The sequence below is a fragment of the Astatotilapia calliptera genome, chromosome 6, assembly GCF_964374335.1.
Source record: "Astatotilapia calliptera chromosome 6, fAstCal68.1, whole genome shotgun sequence".
Lineage (NCBI taxonomy): Eukaryota > Metazoa > Chordata > Actinopteri > Cichliformes > Cichlidae > Astatotilapia > Astatotilapia calliptera.
Window position 1 is genome coordinate 25,544,332 of NC_137427.1, and position 19,011 is coordinate 25,563,342.

Below are 19,011 nucleotides of genomic sequence, written 5' to 3' on the forward strand. Positions count from 1 at the left end.
CCCCCAAAAACTGCAGATATGTGTTTGAGACATTTAGGGCTGATCACATGTGACACCACTATCTGTTCAGTGCTATGCCTGGCAAACTGATTAATGGCACTTTAGTACACAGTAAAAAAGGGTTATTTGAGTATATATTCTATCTCAATAAGGTGCTTGTACCAGTCTGTTTAATGCCATGGTTCTTTAGCACATGGTGGTTATATAACTGAGTGCCATTCTGGAAGTGAAAGCTCCTTGTGGGGGTCAAAGGTTTTTCTTTTATTTGTTACCGGTCTGTAGGTATTTTTACTTGGGTAGAGATTTATTTGTCTACTTTGGGCTTCTGGTTGCCATGCATGCTATGCAGATGTTCAATTTTTTTTAGCCTGACAAATTTTAGGTTTTATCCTGACATCACAAATGATCAAACTTTAGACATTATAATGATTGGTTACATCACTGTCACAACAACAAGAGGCTGCACTGACTGTGCTGAAATGTCTGTGCTGGTGTCTAACATGGAAAGAAGGCAGATCCTCACATACCCAGACTTCCTGTTTTGTCTGAGAGTCTGACTTTGTCATTTAGGCACAAATCACTCTCCTCCAGAGAGAAATTGTGGAAATGGAGGTGAACCAATTTGCCTTCAGGCACTTGAATGTTCCACTGGCACTGGGCTGTGTTGCTGTAGGTGCCAGGGTAACCCATAGAGGACAGAGTGCCACCAGTACCAGTCAGGTCCTTTGGTCCCCCACAGCCTGATGCTACATAGAGAAGACAGAGAGAGAAAACTGGCATTACACTTTGACTTTGTCACATATTGTCACAGTGGGGAAACGAAGTATGTTTAAAGAGCTGGATTCATACTGTGCTCATTGTAGAGGTGTCGGCGGATGACATTTGTTATCCACGGGATGTAGGCAGAAGAGCGGGTGAACACAGAAGGCTTCTTATCCATAATGCATCCAATAGGGCCAAAGCTAGTTATGCCATGAACTTCCCATGGATCGCCAATTTTATCCTGGCAAACCAGGGGTCCCCCTGAATCCCCCTGTCAAGAGCAGAACATTAAAACACTAAAGTGGTTTTGTTGTTCTTTTAAAAGATTAGATAAGATAACTTTATTTAGTCCCACACTGGGGAAATTCACCTGTTAGAACCTGACAAGAGTCGAAAGGGAAAGTGAAATCAAAGCCACACTACCAAGAGTAGTTAAATCCAAAGTTATTTATCCTGAGTGAGAGGATGTTGAGAGGTGAGAGGTGTTGTCTGTAATGGACATTAGCTTGGCTATCATCCTCCTCTCACCCACCTCATCTATGGAGTCTAGGGGACTGAACTGGAAAGAGCTGGCCCTCTTCCCCAGTCCATTAAGTAGTTTCCAGTTTCTCTCTGTGCTACCATTTCACCAGCAATGCTGACCAAAAGACATCAGCCTGCCCAACAGATGGAGTCTTTAGCCCTTCTTGTACAGAAATTAAGCGTTATCCGACCAGGCCAGTTTACTGTTAAGATAAACCTCAATTTATGGCCGCAATATAGCTCCTCTTATAGTTCTTCTTTTACCTGACAAACAGACTTGAGCTCATCAGGCAGTGTATAACCACAGCAGATCATGGAGGTCTTGACCTGGAACCACCAGTAATCCATCCTGTTACAGGTGTCATAAGGCACCACAGGCAAGGCGACCTGGTTGAGCGCTTCTGCAGCTTTAGGGTTAATTGAATTACCTGATAAACACACAGAGTCATTTCAGTTGTTACAGAAGCCTCGAGATTGACGCAGGAACATTAAAAAAAGAGGCATTTACACATTAAATCCAGCAGAGGGCATGCTAAATATACAATTCTGAGGTGATGCAGTTCTAGTTCTTTGTAAATAAATATCACTTTAACACAGCTCTGAAACATCAGGCTACAATTATTTTATCAGAGGCTGCTAATGAACATGACAAGACAAAAACAGCACCAGTTTCATCTCCCCAGCCGGTGGCGTAGCACTTCTTTCCCTCAGGTAGGGCTTCCTCTTCAGATGGAAGGCAAGCAAATGATATCTCATCAGTGGGTGTCACCTCTCCATCCAGTCTGACCAAGGCAATGTCAAACTCCACCGAGGGCACTGTGGGGTACTTGAAGCCCTCGTGGCGATAGATACCAGATATGTTGAAGCATCGCTCACTCGGCTCCGTGTAGGTCAAGTTGTGTTTGCCGAGGCACATGCGCCAACGCTCCAGCTCATCAGCGTATCTAGGTGGGAAATGAGCAGATGAACTAATGCTAATGCTTTACACTGTACCTGTCACTGTCAGTGCACTGTGTGACATAAAGCTGTATCTGTTTGGATTGTGGGATTTCTAGTTCCACAAAAATGTATCTATCATATATATGTATACTCGAAAGGCTCCATGGTGCACCAGCGCCTCTATTTCTAAAGAACACTGTAGCCTATTAGCCAAAGCGTTGAGGCATTTCTAACAAGGCATTGTTCCCACACTGTAATAAGCCCGAGGTAACAGTGCACACACACACACACACACACACACACACACACACACACACACACACACACACACACACACACACACAGACAGAGATAACTGCCTCCTGAGATTACACAAATGGGCTTCTAGGAAGTTTAGGAAAACTTTTGCAGAAATAAAAGCCAATAAAAGCCAGACTTAAATGTCATTTCTTTGTAACTGACTTGAAAAACTTTTTTTGGAACACATTACTAGAAATAGTACATGTATTTATTGATGAGGGAACTGAACATGTACCTTATAAAGCAGTGGGCTGCTGTAAGTACCCAGTTCTTATGAATAAGAGTACCACCGCAGGTATGGGAGAATGTGGGTTCTGGCTGACTGGTCGGCCAGACCTGAAACAAGCAGAGAAGAAACTCACTAAACAGGATGATGATGATGGTGATGATGATGATGATGATGATGATTAAATGTGATGAACAGCATTGGGTTCAGATCTGTACAGTCAATCAGAAAATTAATATAGGATACAGAAAAGGACACTGATATCATATTGTGAGGAAACTGTAACTGCACAGGTTATGTACTCGTGAGGCTTTTCGATGCCGTTTGTTTTCATCTTTCTGTGAATTTTCCTCATTGGCACATGGAGATTCTCACCTGCATGGACACTTGCCAGGGCCAGGAGTGCGGTGTGGCTGGCTCTCCATTCACAATACGTGACACAACAGCAGGAGGAATGGCTGGTTTCCCACATGTGCTTGGCCAGTCTGGAAAGGCAAACACCCACATGTACAGAGTCTCTCGAGAAATGATTTGTTTGTGCACTGTACAGGCTACACAAACAAATCTGTGCCTGTGTAAATAAAGCCTGAATAGACGACACGTATCAGCAGCTAACAGACTTGTGTTTTTTTAAAAATAATTTTCCAGTTGTATCAGGTTTAAACTGTGTGGTGTGTCCTAATGATTCTGGCTTTTAGTAATATGCACACATACTGCAATGTCTTTATCTTCATTCAAAAATAATACGATGCTCCTGCGGCAAAATTCAGCTAATTGATGTCACAACATGGACATGCGTGAAGATATAAATTTATTAATCTACAGACTTCCCACTAAACTGTCCCAGTCACTCTTATCACACATTTTCTTCCTTTGTACTCATTTTACTTGCGTCATTCTATTCACAGGGCGACCCTGCATGAGCCTGAATGAGTAAAATCTCCTAGGCAGTGGAGCCCATCTATAAAACTATTTTCAGCTATCGGTTTGGCAGGGCCCTGCGCCACCTGGGGCTCATTGGCAATTTGAGAATGGAAATCAGGTGACAACCGGCAAGTTAGTAGGAAAAGTCGGCACATCAAATCACCTTGCTGTACTGCACATCTGGGAGACAGTAAAGAGGGTGTGAAGAAAGAGTAAGCAGAAATCATGAATCAGATGAATGTGTGAAATGTGTCTGTGCAACAGCTGTGCTAAACTCTTATCTGGGGGTCAGTTTAATTGGCTAGTGGGAACTACTGCCCAGCTGAAAGTGTGTTAGTTAAGATTAAGAAATACTAAACAGAGTGATCGATTTTATAAAATAGCTGCAGGTATTGAAGCCGTGCTGTGACAAATTGCAGGTCCTTTATTTCAATCCGTGCAGAGCTCCACTGTCCCTAATTATGGCAAATGCTGCCTGACTGTTTCAGTACTTGCAGCAGTGTTTAACAGCGATGTTAAATGCAGCGCACTAATTTATTGTTTTGCCACTCGGATTCAGTGTGACACGCTGACAACGTGACATCTGATATATTACTGCCTTTTAAGGTTGTCATTGCTAATTTATTAGCAAAGAAATGCTTCTTTGCGCACACAGTCGACACTGTATTCTATTGAAAGACCTTTGAGCTGTCTAATGCTACAGGGAACAAATGTGAACCTGAACCTAGCGAACTGGAAATCTAAAACAGTGCACCACAACAGGCCTTGTATAACTGATGGGAATAAACATATTGTTTATGAGTTCAACACAGATCAGTTGATTTATTTTCGTAGAAAAGTGTGGATCGATGCAGCTTCACCTATGCAGTCTAGGTGCTTGTAATAAACTGTGTGGGGCTGGAGCAGATACTCCACCTATGATGATGTTGTCCCAGGGATTGGGCTGAACAGGTGGCTCAGTTGGAGCAGGCAGGCTGGGGTTTGTTGTCCAATAGGCCCTGAAACCTTTAGCTTCAGTAAGCAAGTCTGTATGGAAACGAATCAGCAGCCTGTTGCCGTTTGTCTGGATGGGATCAGGCAGCGTAGTTCCACAAAACTGACCTGAAAGGATTGATGACAAAAAAGTTTGTCCACAGTTCCAAAGTGACACAAAAAAGCTTCTTCAATTAACCAAAGCAGGACTTTCAGTTACTTTCGCTCTGCAGGTACAAATTATTTGGGGAACAGACATTGGCAGCTGTAAAAACCTGCTTACCATAGCTTTGAATCAGTGCAGAAGTCAGACCATTGATGTCATAGACCATTATGTTATCATAGCATGTGGACGTTAGGGCATCTTTTGCTTCGAGGTCAAAATGGGTGAATGTCAGCGTGATTTTTTTCCCCGAAGGCACCTTGATGTTCCACATGCACTCGGTGTTGGCCTTGTAATTCATGGGCCAGTCCTGGGACTTGATAACTCCGGTTTCCTCCTTTGAAGAAAAGCCACAACCCAGGATTTCTGAAACAGACAGGGGAAATGATAGAAAACTGCACGAGAGCCTACTATGAAGCATAGTATTGAATGTAACTGGCTATTTACTCCGTTGCATTAAGTATAACTTTGAAGCATTTTTAACTTCTTTGATTATTTTGAATTTATTTTAAACTTTTCATTTTTCATAAACAATTTAATATGATGGACAGTTTAAAACATTCACCTTCACTGCACAGCTTACATGATGATGGCTAAAACATCCATTAAAACATATTAATAATTCAGTATATTTACCAAACTCATTTTTGACACAGCACCGAAGCCTGCTGATAACCTTTATGTGTTTTATTCAAGTAGACAGCAGGAGTTTTAGCGTTATATTTTTACACTGTGTGATTGGTGCTTTAACTTTTTCTTCACCAGATGTGCAGCTGCAAATTCTTCTCTAGCTTCATAACTGTGATTAAAATAAAGAAAGGACTTTTATCATTTTCTTTGGATGCTTGTCACTATGCACTCCTGCGCTTTGATAGAGCTCTCCCTATTTATGCAACAACTATATTTCTCCGCTAATTCCAAAAGGCACAAAAACAGCACTGCACGTGAGTAAAGCATGGCAGTGGTAGCATCATGCTTTGGAGCTGTTTTTTCTTCAGCCGGAGCTTTATGCAAGGTGAAGGGAATTACAACCCATTTCAGACATTTGTCAGAACATTAAAGTTTTGTAACAGCAAAGCCAGAACCCAGACCTGAACTCAGGTGAAAATCTGTGGGACGAGTTGAGGAGGACCGTGCACAAGAGATACTCTCGTACTTGGACAGATTTGGAGTGGGGGCAAATATTGCCAAGTTGCGATGTATCATGGTGATAGACGCCTACCCAAAAAGCAAGAGGTGCTTCAAGCAAGCATTAATTAACTTTGTGAATGTTTATGCAACCAGGCTATTGTAAGTTTAAACAGATTAAAAGGTATAAATGTGTTTTTGAATGGAATTTTATGGGTTATAGATCACACTGAAGGTGTAAAAAATCCTTGACACGATTTATTTTTAATAACAAAAGCCTGGCATTTTTACAGGGGAGTGTAGACTTTTTATATCCACTGTAAATATGTGACAGAGGAGGAAGAATTTTATGTTCTGTCTAAATGAGATGCTGTACTGCTACAGCATTATGTGCCTCAGGTGTGGAGGTGCTCCTGTGTGTTTGCGTGTGTGTGTATTCGCGTGTGTGTTTTGCACTCCTGCGAGTGTGTTCATCAGTGCTCAGTACCTGTGATATCCTCAGGGTACACAGCCTCCCACTTGGCAGAGAATCCGCGGTCTGTGAGGCGACTGTCAGACTGGAAGGTCACAGATATCGTGTCACTGGCGCTGACCACCACTGGGGGAAGGATGTAGCCACAGTGTGTACCTGGATCAGCGAGAGGAAGGACAGAGGAAAAAGGGAAGGTATGAGAGAATGAAACAAAGCAGAGGAGAGAGAGAGAGACAGTAACATCAACTTCTAATGAGTAAAACATGTTGCAAATTAAGACGAACCCTTCACTAAGTTCAAAAAATCAGCATACATATTGGCAGATACACATGCCACATTATTAGGAACATCTGACTTGGATTACAGGACAAATTCAAATTCAAATTTTATTTGTCACGCACACAACCATACACAGTATCACATGAGGTGAAATGCTTGTGGCTGTGCAATGCAATGCCCAACCATTAAATGACAGTGGTTTTACAGTATTTACAAATTTACAGGTTATACAAAATTTACAGATTTAACTTAGAAATTTACAGTAAAAAATGTGCAAATAGCAGAAAGAGATTATAAATTATAGGAAGTATGCATGAAGAAAAACCAGAGTGCGTGTGATGTGTGTGGGAGAGTCCAGTCCTACACCTGGTTCAGGGCCCGAATAGCCTGGTGGAAGAAGCTCCTCCTCATTCTCTCTGTTTTGGCCTTAAGGGAGCGGAAGCGCTTCCCAGACCTCAACAGTGAGAAGAGTCCATTGTTGGGATGGGAGAGGTCCATCATAATCTTCCTAGCTTTGGACTTGCACCGCTTGGTGTAGATGGACAGCAGGTCAGGGAGCTCTGATTGAATGATGCGTTCGGCTGAGCGCACCACTCTTTGCAGATCTCGTCTGTCCTGCTTGGTGCTGTTCCCAAACCAGGTGCAGATGTTTGTCGTCAGGACGCTCTCGATGGTGCAGGAGTAAAAGTTCTTGAGCACCTTCAGTGGCAGATGGAAGTCTCTAAGTCTTCTGAGGAAGAAGAGACGCTGACGGGCTTACTTAACCAGGGTGTTGATGTGACAGGACCATGACAGGTCCTGAGTGATGTGGACACCCAGGTATCGGAAACTGTCCACTCTCTCCACTGGCGTGCCACTGATAATGAGGGGCTTGTAATTCCTTGCCTGCTTTGTAGTGAAGTCCACGATCAGCTCCTTAGCTGACGTTTAGGAGGAGGTTATTCTCCTGGCACCAGGTCTCCAGGTTCCTAATCTCCTCCAGGTAGGCCGTCTCGGTGTTGTCGGAGATCAGGCCCACAACAGCAGTGTCGTCAGCAAACTTGACAATGGAGGTGGTGTCTGATGTGGCTACACAGTCATAAGTGTACAGTGATTACAGCAGGGGGCCTAAAACAGAGCCCTGAGGCGCTCCAGTGCTGAGTGTTTTCTCAAGCTCACTAAATATAATATGGACTGCCATATTGACATGACAGAACCATGCGCTTGCTGTTGTTCAGCTAGTAACTGCGGAGGCCATCTGAGTCAAGTGAATCGCATGCAAGAATCCAGTCCAAGATGGTATGTGCTTTGTGACACGGCGTGTTATTAAGAGATCCATATACAGTGGTCACACAGAGGCATGGTCAATGAGGGACGAAGTGTGCCAAGAGTATATCACCACGAGCCTGAACTCATGACATAATTCAGAATGAAAATCTGACACCACCAGCTGAATATCACAGCAGAAATTAACTAATCAGGCCTGGCAATGTTTTTCTCACCTTCCGCTGTCGTATGCTTCTGTAGTCCACTGATGAGCTTTCAGAGTCTTTTTATTACCTGAAACCTGTCGTGTTGTTCTTCTCTGACCTTTGCAATCAACAAGGCATCTGTTTGAGATCATTCTCTAACAACCCTACTGATGGCTGTGAATGAAAATCTCAGGACCGCATGATGTGCCGCTAACATGATGCATGGTGTGGAGGACGTTGTGTTAATTACTCTGCAACTCCATAGATACATATTGTGAGCACGATGACTTATGAACAATGCACACTAGACACTTTATCCTTAAACCAAAGGTACTTCATATGGACTACATGAGCTGATCAGAATTTGGAGAACTTTACAGAGAGAAAAATAATTATTTGATCCCCTGCTGAATTAGTGACATTACTCACTTATAAACAAACGAAAAGGCTCTACTTTTGATTGTAATTTCATTTTTATGAAGGGAGACAGAATAACCAAAAGTTATTAATTGATTTGCGTGTCATTGAGTGGAATTATTTGAATCCCAAGCACAACATGACTCACTACTGTGAGGTTTAATAATCCTTGTTGAAAAGCACAGTGGTAAGGCATTTATTGTAATCTTTCACCAGGTTTGCAAACATCTCTGTTCTAAATCCTTTAGCTTTCTTGACTGCCACTTGTTAAGACAAGAATTTCTATAGGACTGAGCTCTGGGTAGACCACTCCATGTCCTTAATGTGCTTCTTCTTTAGCCACTCCTTTGTTGCCTTTGCGATCTGATTTGGGTCATTGTCATGCTGGAAAACCCATCCACAACCCATCTTCAGTGATGAGGGAAGGAGGCTGTTCTCCTCTATCACCCGGGGTCAACACACCTGAATCACATGATTAGTTTGTTACCAGGCCTCTGGGGAACTTCAGGACATGACGAGGAGGTCATTTAGCCATTTGAATCAGCTGTGTTGGATCAAGGACACATCTAAAACCTGCAGGACACCAGCCCTCGAGGCCTGGAGTTGGCCACCCCTGGTGTAATCATTTGAAAGTGAGTTTATTCCCAGTGGGATCTAGGATACGGAGTCATTTTTTTTAACACTTAAACATAAATATACTAATATACGAATTATACTAATTTGTGACCATTAGAAAATAGCAAGAAAGTGAAATGCTGAAGAGCAGTCAAAAAAAAACAGTATTTTGATACAGTCCTCCTTGAAATTATCTTAGAAGTTAATGAATCTTTCACAACATCCTGCTTTTGGGCGTAAAGAACACAAGGACTTTTGTCATATTTCTTATTGTTACTTTTCCTTTGTGTTTTGTGCACAGAAACATATGCCCTAATCTAAAAGTATGCCCCACTAAAACACCATTTGCTTATCTGTGAGTGTTTCACGGAAAGAGTGCATCTCAGTGCTTTAGTCCTTGAGTACTGAGCAATAGATAAAGCTGTATCAGCCTCACTGCAGCCCCTGAAGTGAATAATGAGAGGTAATTTATAGTTTGCTGTGCTCTGTGCGACCCAACTCCTAATCAACAGATTTACAGACGCAGCAGAGCGGCTGCAATAAACACAAGCCAACGGCCTCACATTCATGTGCTTCTCTCACAGGTCAACCGAGCTAAATTGCAAAAAAAAAAAAAAAAGCATGCAGCATGTAGTCAACCAAGACAATGCAAGAACAAAATAGAAGTAATGGCTCACCTAGAGTGCTGTATTTGTCTGAGATGATCAGTTTGTCCTCCTTGCACATTCCAGTCTCTCCTGTGATGGCCAAGTCAGTGATCTGTAGCTTAACCAGGAATCCTTTGGACACAGATATCTCCCAGGAATTATTTAAATGGGCAGGATATGGATTTGGGAAACCTGATGACTGAAGAACTCCTTTACGTCCATCAAGGATTTCTGGGCCACCAGGTCCTGTAGCGAAACCAGCACTTGGTAATACTTCCTTCTTGTTTTGCTAATGTTAAAATCTTTTAACATGGGGGGGGGGGGGGGGGGGGGGGGTTCAGGCTTTGGAGAAGGTGCTTACCTGAAGTTGTGGCAGGTGGAGGGGTTTGTGTGGTGGGTGCGGTCATGGTGGTGGTGACAACAACAGGAGGAAGGCTGGACTTTGTGTACGTTGCACTGAATCCTTTTGAAGTCAGACTGTTGTCAGATTTGAAGCGGACCACCATCGTGTTGCTGCTGATTTCCAGCGGCTTCGGCATGGTTCCGCCACATAATTTACCTGTGATGGATTACACGTCTGTGACAAGGCGATAGACACTTACGCAGCCTTGTGTAAGAACAACAGCTTTGACATTAGTAGCTGCTACGTGTTGCTTGAGAAGTGAAGTCAGATGGAGACAGATTTAAATTCATTAAGATTAAAATAGACTCGAGAAACTTGGCCCATTGTACAGCTTCTCAAACTTTTAATTGAGCTCATCTTTTATTCATGGCCCTACAAAGTTGACATTGTTAATGTTGAACAAAGCCCACAGTCTATTCTGACATTTTAACACATCCCGTTTTCCTCTTAGTCACATATCCAGCTTTGATGTAAACTCTACTGATGAGTGAAAACATTTTGGTATGTAAAGAAGAACTGTGGATTTTGTTTGTAATTTGTGCCATGCTTACCTGCTAACTGAGGGCTGGCCTGGTTGTAATCATAGACCTGAACAAAGTCTCCACAGGCTTCAGGGACCAGGTCAAAAGAGGTGAATGTCAGTTGGACTGTTTCACCTTCAGGCACTGTGATTCTCCACTGATTCAAAGAGCAAACGCACAGAAAGAGTGTGAAAGGCTGTGTCTGCTATGGATTTAAAGAGAGACTATTATGTTAATTTCCAACTCCACATTTATAATTCTTGGACTATAGGACAGTAGCTTTTCACTATTTACTCTGTTGCAAACAAGACACTTTAACTACTCCCCATTTAAGCCAACTGCATTCTGATTGGCTGCCCCTTGCAAACAGGTTTAGGTGGACCCTGAAAGGACCATATTAAGGAAACCCCCTCTTATTGACATCAGCAGGCCCAAGAGTAGAAATAACTGTGTGAAGTAGTGTGTTCAGAGCAGTCTGAAACACTAGCTTTACTAGCAAATACACTGACATTATTCTTTTAAACACTGACCATATTTAATATGAGCATCCATCATTTTAACTGATGGAAAATGACAAAAGGCTTAATATTTGCCCTTTAAAATCATTTTGATGTCGTTTCAGTAATGCACAGCGCAGCCATCTGCATCACTCCTCATGTTCTCCTTCTACTAGTCTCGTGGTTTCGATATAGGCTACTGTAACTCATAAATAATTCTCTCACCGACTCTGCTCTTGTTTGGACAGACGGTGATCTGTCGAGCTCAAGCTCAGCCAGATGAAATCATGATGACAGCCAAATAATGCCATATGACTCCACATCCAAACCCAGCATGCAAAGCCGCACATCCGAATACACTCTGATTCATTTAGATGCGTTAATGAATGATCAGAACCACAAACGCCATCTGGGTGAGAATCGGAAACGTCTAGGCTCGTCTATGCTAATACATCACTGTCGTCAATGTTATGTGAGATATTTAGGAGTATATATCTTTACCAATCCACTTTTGGCAATTAGATTTATTTTTGATTAGATTTTAAACAAAAAGCCCATAAATGATGTTCAAATTTAGGCGTAACCTATATCCTATATCTACATCTATTCAAACAGACAACAGTTTCAGACATTAGTGGCATTTATAGGAAGCAGTAAGAACACATTTTTACTATTTGCAATTACTTACATACTATTCTTATTGCAAGAGACAATTAGCTCAGCTTTACACTGAAACCAAGTGGAACCACTTGCCTTGTTTAAATGTTAAACTCAAAGCCTCCTATTAGTCTGACTTTAAAGTTTTAAAGATGTTTACCTCTGTTGCTTATCTGGTCACATCAGTTTAATATCCTAAATGAGATATTTTTAATTTTCCTGAATTAGCTGTGTTTACGCTGCCACTGGATCTGAACACTGTAACTGCATTTGAAAGTCAGATACAGTGCTTTAGGAAATCGCTGGAGCTTGGGTAAGTGCTCCAGCAGCTCTCTAATGATGTTAACTTTTATTTTTCAGATTACTTTTTGTGTGCGGATCAAACAAAACCGACAAACACGTTAATTACTGAATTTTAGACGTGTGTTTTTGAGCCTTGGAGACGGGCAGGGTGGTTTGTTTGTTATTTCTTTATGCTAATCAGGCTAATTATCTAAGTGGGTTTATTACGGCCAACCTCCTTCAGCTCTGCGTGGAAAATGAAATCTGATATAAAAATGTCAGTTATAGCCGCTGTATCATACTGCAGTATGATACAGTCATGTAAGAGTCATTGGTGCTTCCTCAGATGATTCATATACAGTGGGGCAAAAAAGTATTTAGTCAGCCACCGATTGTGCAAGTTCCCCCACCTAAAATGATGACAGAGGTCAGTAATTTGCACCAGAGGTACACTTCAACTGTGAGAGACAGAATGTGAAAAAAAAATCCATGAATCCACATGGTAGGATTTGTAAAGAATTTATTCGTAAATCAGGGTGGAAAATAAGTATTTGGTCAATAACAAAAATACAACTCAATACTTTGTAACATAACCTTTGTTGGCAATAACAGAGGTCAAACGTTTACTATAGGTCTTTACCAGGTTTGCACACACAGTAGCTGGTATTTTGGCCCATTCCTCCATGCAGATCTTCTCGAGAGCAGTGATGTTTTGGGGCTGTCGCCGAGCAACACGGACTTTCAACTCCCGCCACAGATTTTCTATGGGGTTGAGGTCTGGAGACTGGCTAGGCCACTCCAGGACTTTCAAATGCTTCTTACGGAGCCACTCCTTTGTTGCCCGGGTGGTGTGTTTTGGATCATTGTCATGTTGGAAGACCCAGCCTCGTTTCATCTTCAAAGTTCTCACTGATGGAAGGAGGTTTTGGCTCAAAATCTCACGATACATGGCCCCATTCATTCTGTCCTTAACACGGATCAGTCGTCCTGTCCCCTTGGCAGAAAAACAGCCCCATAGCATGATGTTTCCACCCCCATGCTTCACAGTAGGTATGGTGTTCTTGGGATGCAACTCAGTATTCTTCTTCCTCCAAACACGACGAGTTGAGTTTATACCAAAAAGTTCTACTTTGGTTTCATCTGACCACATGACATTCTCCCAATCCTCTGCTGTATCATCCATGTGCTCTCTGGCAAACTTCAGACGGGCCTGGACATGCACTGGCTTCAGCAGCGGAACACGTCTGGCACTGCGGGATTTGATTCCCTGCCGTTGTAGTGTGTTACTGATGGTGACCTTTGTTACTTTGGTCCCAGCTCTCTGCAGGTCATTCACCAGGTCCCCCCGTGTGGTTCTGGGATCTTTGCTCACCGTTCTCATGATCATTTTGACCCCACGGGATGAGATCTTCCGTGGAGCCCCAGATCGAGGGAGATTATCAGTGGTCTTGTATGTCTTCCATTTTCTGATGATTGCTCCCACAGTTGATTTTTTCACACCAAGCTGCTTGCCTATTGTAGATTCACTCTTCCCAGTCTGGTGCAGGTCTACAATACTTTTCCTGGTGTCCTTCGAAAGCTCTTTGGTCTTGGCCATGGCGGAGTTTGGAGTCTGACTGTTTGAGGCTGTGGACAGGTGTCTTTTATACAGATGATGAGTTCAAACAGGTGCCATTCATACAGGTAACGAGTGGGGGACAGAAAAGCTTCTTACAGAAGACGTTACAGGTCTGTGAGAGCCAGAGATTTTCCTTGTTTGAGGTGACCAAATACTTATTTTCCACCCTAATTTACGAATAAATTCTTTACAAATCCTACCATGTGAATTCATGGATTTTTTTTTCACATTCTGTCTCTCACAGTTGAAGTGTACCTCTGGTGCAAATTACTGACCTCTGTCATCATTTTAAGTGGGGGAACTTGCACAATCGGTGGCTGACTAAATACTTTTTTGCCCCACTGTATGTTGATGATTGTTATATTTGCTTTTAATTTACCTGTTTTCTCATTTCTAATTGCTCTTATTTCCCAGTTTTATATCCTTCTGCTGTCAGTATTACTTCACCTTATATAGTTTCATTTTTATCTCTTCATACAGTTTTTTTATGGGTTGCTTGTTTCCTGTCTTGTCCTGTGACGATGCATTAGATTTTTAACTTTTTTTAATGGTACAATATAAATTACATTATTATTATTATTATTATTATTATTATTATTATTATTATTATTATTATTAGTAGTAGTAGTAGTAGTAGTAGTAGTAGTAGTATTCAGATGCATAGTTCCAGTCTTAATGAAATGCTGTTGGATCTGAGCTGGTGTTTGTGTGTTTTAGTTCATGTGTGTGGCTCTACCTGGTATAGCGCTCCGTTTGGGTAGTTTTGTTCTGGGAAGCCGGGCGTCATCAGATTCCCCTGATCACCTTGGAGAAAGCCTCCGGCTCCGGCTATTTCTGGCAGCAGGGATGAAGGGCACTTCATTTCCACAGATAGCGCAAGGATACCCACAGCACACCCCTCCACCTACCCACCCCAGTTTTGATTGACCATCTATTACCCCTCGTCTCACCTTGCACCCATCCCTACAACATTCGCCTTCCAGGTCAATCGTGTAACGTAAGACAGAGATCCAACGTTATGTCAGGCTTATTTCCTCGATGAAGTCATTTCTTATAGTCTTACCTGATGTGAGCTGTGGAGCCACAGCTTTGTAATGAGCCTTGAAGCCTCGGTCTGTTTTTCTGTCATTGGTGTCAAAGTAGACCGTCAGCTGGTTTGTCAGCGACACCACTGGGTTCGGTTTATTGTAGCCACAGTATTTACCTACAAATATCACAGATAAGAAGCTGGTTTATTATAGGGGTTGTCCAACTGGTAATAGACAGCTCTAAAGTTACAATGATCACAAACAAGCACAACAAGACCACACAGTGAACAAAAAAGGGGAAAAAAACTGAATGACCACAAAAAGGGTAAGTCATTGCTTTCAGTCCGAGTGTCTCTTTTATGTGCCGTGCTGGAGTGATCAAAAGTCTTTTACATGCATGTATCAGAGGGAGGTACAAATAGCACTTATTAACAATTATGATGTCAGATTAGAATGACTTGAGGGGGTAGGGACAAATAAGTATATACTGCCTACTCCTTTTTAAACAAATAATAAAAATGATATTTTGTAATGATTGTGAAGGCACATGTTTGAAATAAACTGAACTGAACTGAACTTAAAGCTGTTTATTTCGCATCAGTTTATCACAACAAATGACATTGAGTTATGTAATATGTATGTAATAAATGAGGGCTTTATTGTAGTGTTAAAGACTTACAGTAGAACAATGGACACTGATTTGAATAAGCTTTGCATTTTATTTCTATATTTTTTCATATTTTTTCTTGACAAATTGTAGTTTGCAAATTAATCATATTTTGGAATATTTTCAGTGTTGCATTTAGCAAGTTTAGAAGCGCCAGAGTTTGATTATCAGATCAAATTATCCGTGGCACTTATCTCTGAGTGCTTTCACTTGATATGTTTATCTCCTTTTTTCACAGAGGTGGCATTTACAGACCTCTTTGAACTCTTTGTATGATGAAATGGTTTTACAATTTGCAGCCTCATCAGGTTTGATCTTTTTTCATGTATTTTACTTTTTTTTAAAGTCAATATATATATATGAAATACAGAATTTCCCCTAAGGCCAAATATATTTGACTTTACTCTTTTACTTCACTTCTTCTTCTTTGTCTTTCAGCTGCTCCCTTTAGGGAGGCCTCCATCTCTCCCGAGACACACCTAGCATCCTCCTCTGTCTCACAACTGTCTCACAAACCCTGTGAGTTTCCCTCTTTCCTCCTGCCTGGCAGCTCCTCCTGTCTCCTTCTCATTCAAACACATGTATTCAGTCGTGCTTATGTCTCTCCAGTGCGCACTTCCTCTCTTCCATCTGCTTCCTGGACTTATTGCAGATCACAATGTCATCTGGAAACATCACAGTCCACAGAGACTCCTGCCTGAACTCATCTGTCAACCTGTCCACCTAATTTCCCAAATATAGTCCCATTCTTTAAATCTGTGCCCTAGTCTGGCAACACCAAATCCAAGTTCATGATATTATTCCTTCCCCATAAACTCTGCTGTGTGGTTAAAAACAGTGTTTGAGTTAGTGCTGAGTAATGTGCACTGAACCAGCGTGACCGTGTGTAGCTCACTAGCTGAGTCTGCCCGTGGAGAGATGAAACCCTTAGCCTTGAAAGGGCAGATGCCCATCTGTCCAGAAACTGAACACCATCTTTTAAAAATAATTTCCTATCCCCCACCCTGCCGGAAGGCTGGAATTTATGTGTGATATTTACCGATGATTCCCACTGAGTCTTGCAGTGTGATAAAGTCTGCTGTGCAGAGCTGGGTGTCCTCCAAGGCAAACTCCTCAAACCACAAATGGATCACCTGCAACACAAACACGCAGAGGTGTTTCATCTTTCTATTTTGAATCTGAGAAGGCGCTGCTGAAGAGATAGGCGAGCGTGAGAGCTCGGTGTGAATTCTGAATGTGCACGTGTGCACGCGTGCGAGAGCAGGTTTTATGTTCGCTTATGTGTTCAAATACAGAGAAATAGAGATGCGTATAGATAACAGCCACTGTGTCGGGCATGCAGGAGGGCAGCCGTGCTGCCAGAGAAAGAAGGATCAAAGATTTGTTTTGTCCTCTGGGTCTGAGAAGGAAAGCTGAGGAGAATGAAGGAGACAAGGCAGCCATCTGTCCACACCGCTGCCACCGCACTCATCCCAGCTGTCCTCTACTGCTTGGCCTCACATAAGACAGTTTCCATAACAGTAATGTGACAAACTCTGCTGATCAGACAGCAGACAGAAGCACCGTTAAAGACTGTGAAATAGAGACACGAGTAAATGGTTTTGATCTGAACTAAAAAGAGAGATAATGTGACTGTGCTGAAACTGGTGTTCACAGGAAAATCATTTCAGACACTTAGAAGCCTGGAAATTTTTTCCCTTTAAACTATAATAATTTATTTATTTTTTAAAAAAAAACTTCTGATAAAGCCTTTTTATGGATGGAGTTACAAAACCAAGACCAACCGTGAAATCATCTCAAGAGAAGCGTTGTGGAGTTTTCTGAGCCACTATTACAGAGAAAACTCACCTCTGCTTTGCTTGAACCTGATCATAATAAGCCACTGTAATTTCTTGAATATGTAAATTAAAAGGATTACAGATGTTAAGATAAAACTGATTAAAATTTTTAGATAAAAACTCTTGTTGGAGTTTGTTCTTTGTTTTTCAACTTTTCTTAGTGCATAATTAAATTTTCTTTCTAATTTTACTGGTGATATAATTTAAAGAGAGGCTGAAGATCAGAAGCGCTCTAATGATGATTCTTGTCACCTTCTCAGGGTCCACGGTGATGTGCCAAGCGCAGCTTTGGCCACTGTCGTAGCTGCTGGGGTAGTTTGAGCTGGTGAAGGTGCCCGACTCTCCAGACAGCTCTTGAGGAGCCCCACACCCTAAGGTCAGCCCTGGAAATACATCAGATGGTTAAGCTCAGCCATCTTTTTTTTTTCTTCTTCTTTTTTTTAAATCATGGCAACATGATCTCCATTTGAAATACAGCCACCCTTCATCAATTAACAAAACACCGTTCAATTCTATTCACTTCATTTTTATTCATATGGAGGCAAATCACAACAACAGTCACTGTACAATAACAAAAAAACGCTCTTCCTGTGCACTCTGTAGCTCCTGGATTCATTTGTAGATTGCAGCATTAGGAGCCTTTGAGCTGACTGCGACAGCTGATTGCTGTGCTCTTATACCCAGTGCAAACCAGGAACCTGCTAAAGCAATTATCCTTCCTTAAAGACTGTGGGGTTTATACCCAGGGATTTGGGGTTTTCACTTCTTGACTCTGAATCCCGTTTCTTTATTCAATCCTCCTTTAGATTAAACAGGTTTCAGTTAATTTGTTGCTCAGCTTAATAGTTTGTAAGTGTCATCGTCTCTGTGTTTTGATGACTGAGGTGGACTGGAATAAGTTATTTTTCAGGTATTTGGTTATAAATAAAATGATATGACAGTCATTTTTACAACACGCTGACTGAAGTGTGTTGTCAGTAAAGGCATGACCATTTATGATCGCGCAAACACTTAAACACTTGAATTTCTTTTTATTAAAAAACACTATAAAGGCATGTGATTTTAAAGTCGAAGCCTTGGTGACAGCATTGATGACACTGTGTGGCATCCACAGTGTTGTGTGTTGTGCCTGTTGCCAGAGAAGCTTCGGTCACGGCGTCTTTTTTTCTGTGGTGCAAAAGAAACACTCATCTGTAACAGAGTTTTTTCATGAGATTTACGTATTTGTTAAAGTGATGAAGACCAGGGGAAAATAATAATAATCATACAGTAATTCCTGATCAAAGAGTCAAATGTGCAGCACTCTTATTTGACAGCTGTTTTTCAGGAGCGAAGCACCAACTGATGAGTAACGTAAGAATCAATTTGTTTCTGCTGATAATCACCACTTTACGCATCTCAACAAACAATTCAGGGTTCATTCTCCAAAGACAAAACAAGTCAGCTTAAATGTGTCTGCTTTCACAAAACAGCCATTTTCATCTATTGAATTTCTTTTTCACGCTTAAGGCCAGAATGAGTGATTGTTTTGCTAAACTGGAGCTCTGGAAAAATAGAGGAGATGGTGTCTGTGGATGGTATTATAGTAAGGACCGCTGCAGTGGTGATGATGCATGCAATAAAATTAAACACAGTCATTTTACGATACAGAGAGCTCCTGTTTGTGCACCTTTTCTTGTGTGT

The 19,011-nt window shown here is 41.7% G+C and overlaps 1 protein-coding gene across 1 annotated transcript in view; it reads right to left on the bottom strand.

The window, feature by feature from the left end:
* Nucleotides 1–19,011, bottom strand: part of LOC113024331 (ovochymase-2) — a 33,831-nt gene that overhangs the window by 12,919 nt on the left and 1,901 nt on the right. The window contains exons 2-17 of the mRNA XM_026171302.2: nt 17,581–17,711; nt 16,530–16,623; nt 14,859–14,999; nt 14,532–14,629; nt 10,772–10,898; nt 10,179–10,376; nt 9,848–10,063; nt 6,424–6,564; nt 4,929–5,174; nt 4,589–4,774; nt 3,125–3,234; nt 2,759–2,859; nt 1,951–2,228; nt 1,549–1,712; nt 850–1,033; nt 528–746 (exon numbers count right to left, since the gene is read on the bottom strand). Coding sequence (XP_026027087.2) covers nt 528–746; nt 850–1,033; nt 1,549–1,712; nt 1,951–2,228; nt 2,759–2,859; nt 3,125–3,234; nt 4,589–4,774; nt 4,929–5,174; nt 6,424–6,564; nt 9,848–10,063; nt 10,179–10,376; nt 10,772–10,898; nt 14,532–14,629; nt 14,859–14,999; nt 16,530–16,623; nt 17,581–17,711 — 2,634 coding nt within the window. The remainder of the gene's footprint in view (nt 1–527; nt 747–849; nt 1,034–1,548; nt 1,713–1,950; nt 2,229–2,758; nt 2,860–3,124; nt 3,235–4,588; nt 4,775–4,928; nt 5,175–6,423; nt 6,565–9,847; nt 10,064–10,178; nt 10,377–10,771; nt 10,899–14,531; nt 14,630–14,858; nt 15,000–16,529; nt 16,624–17,580; nt 17,712–19,011) is intronic.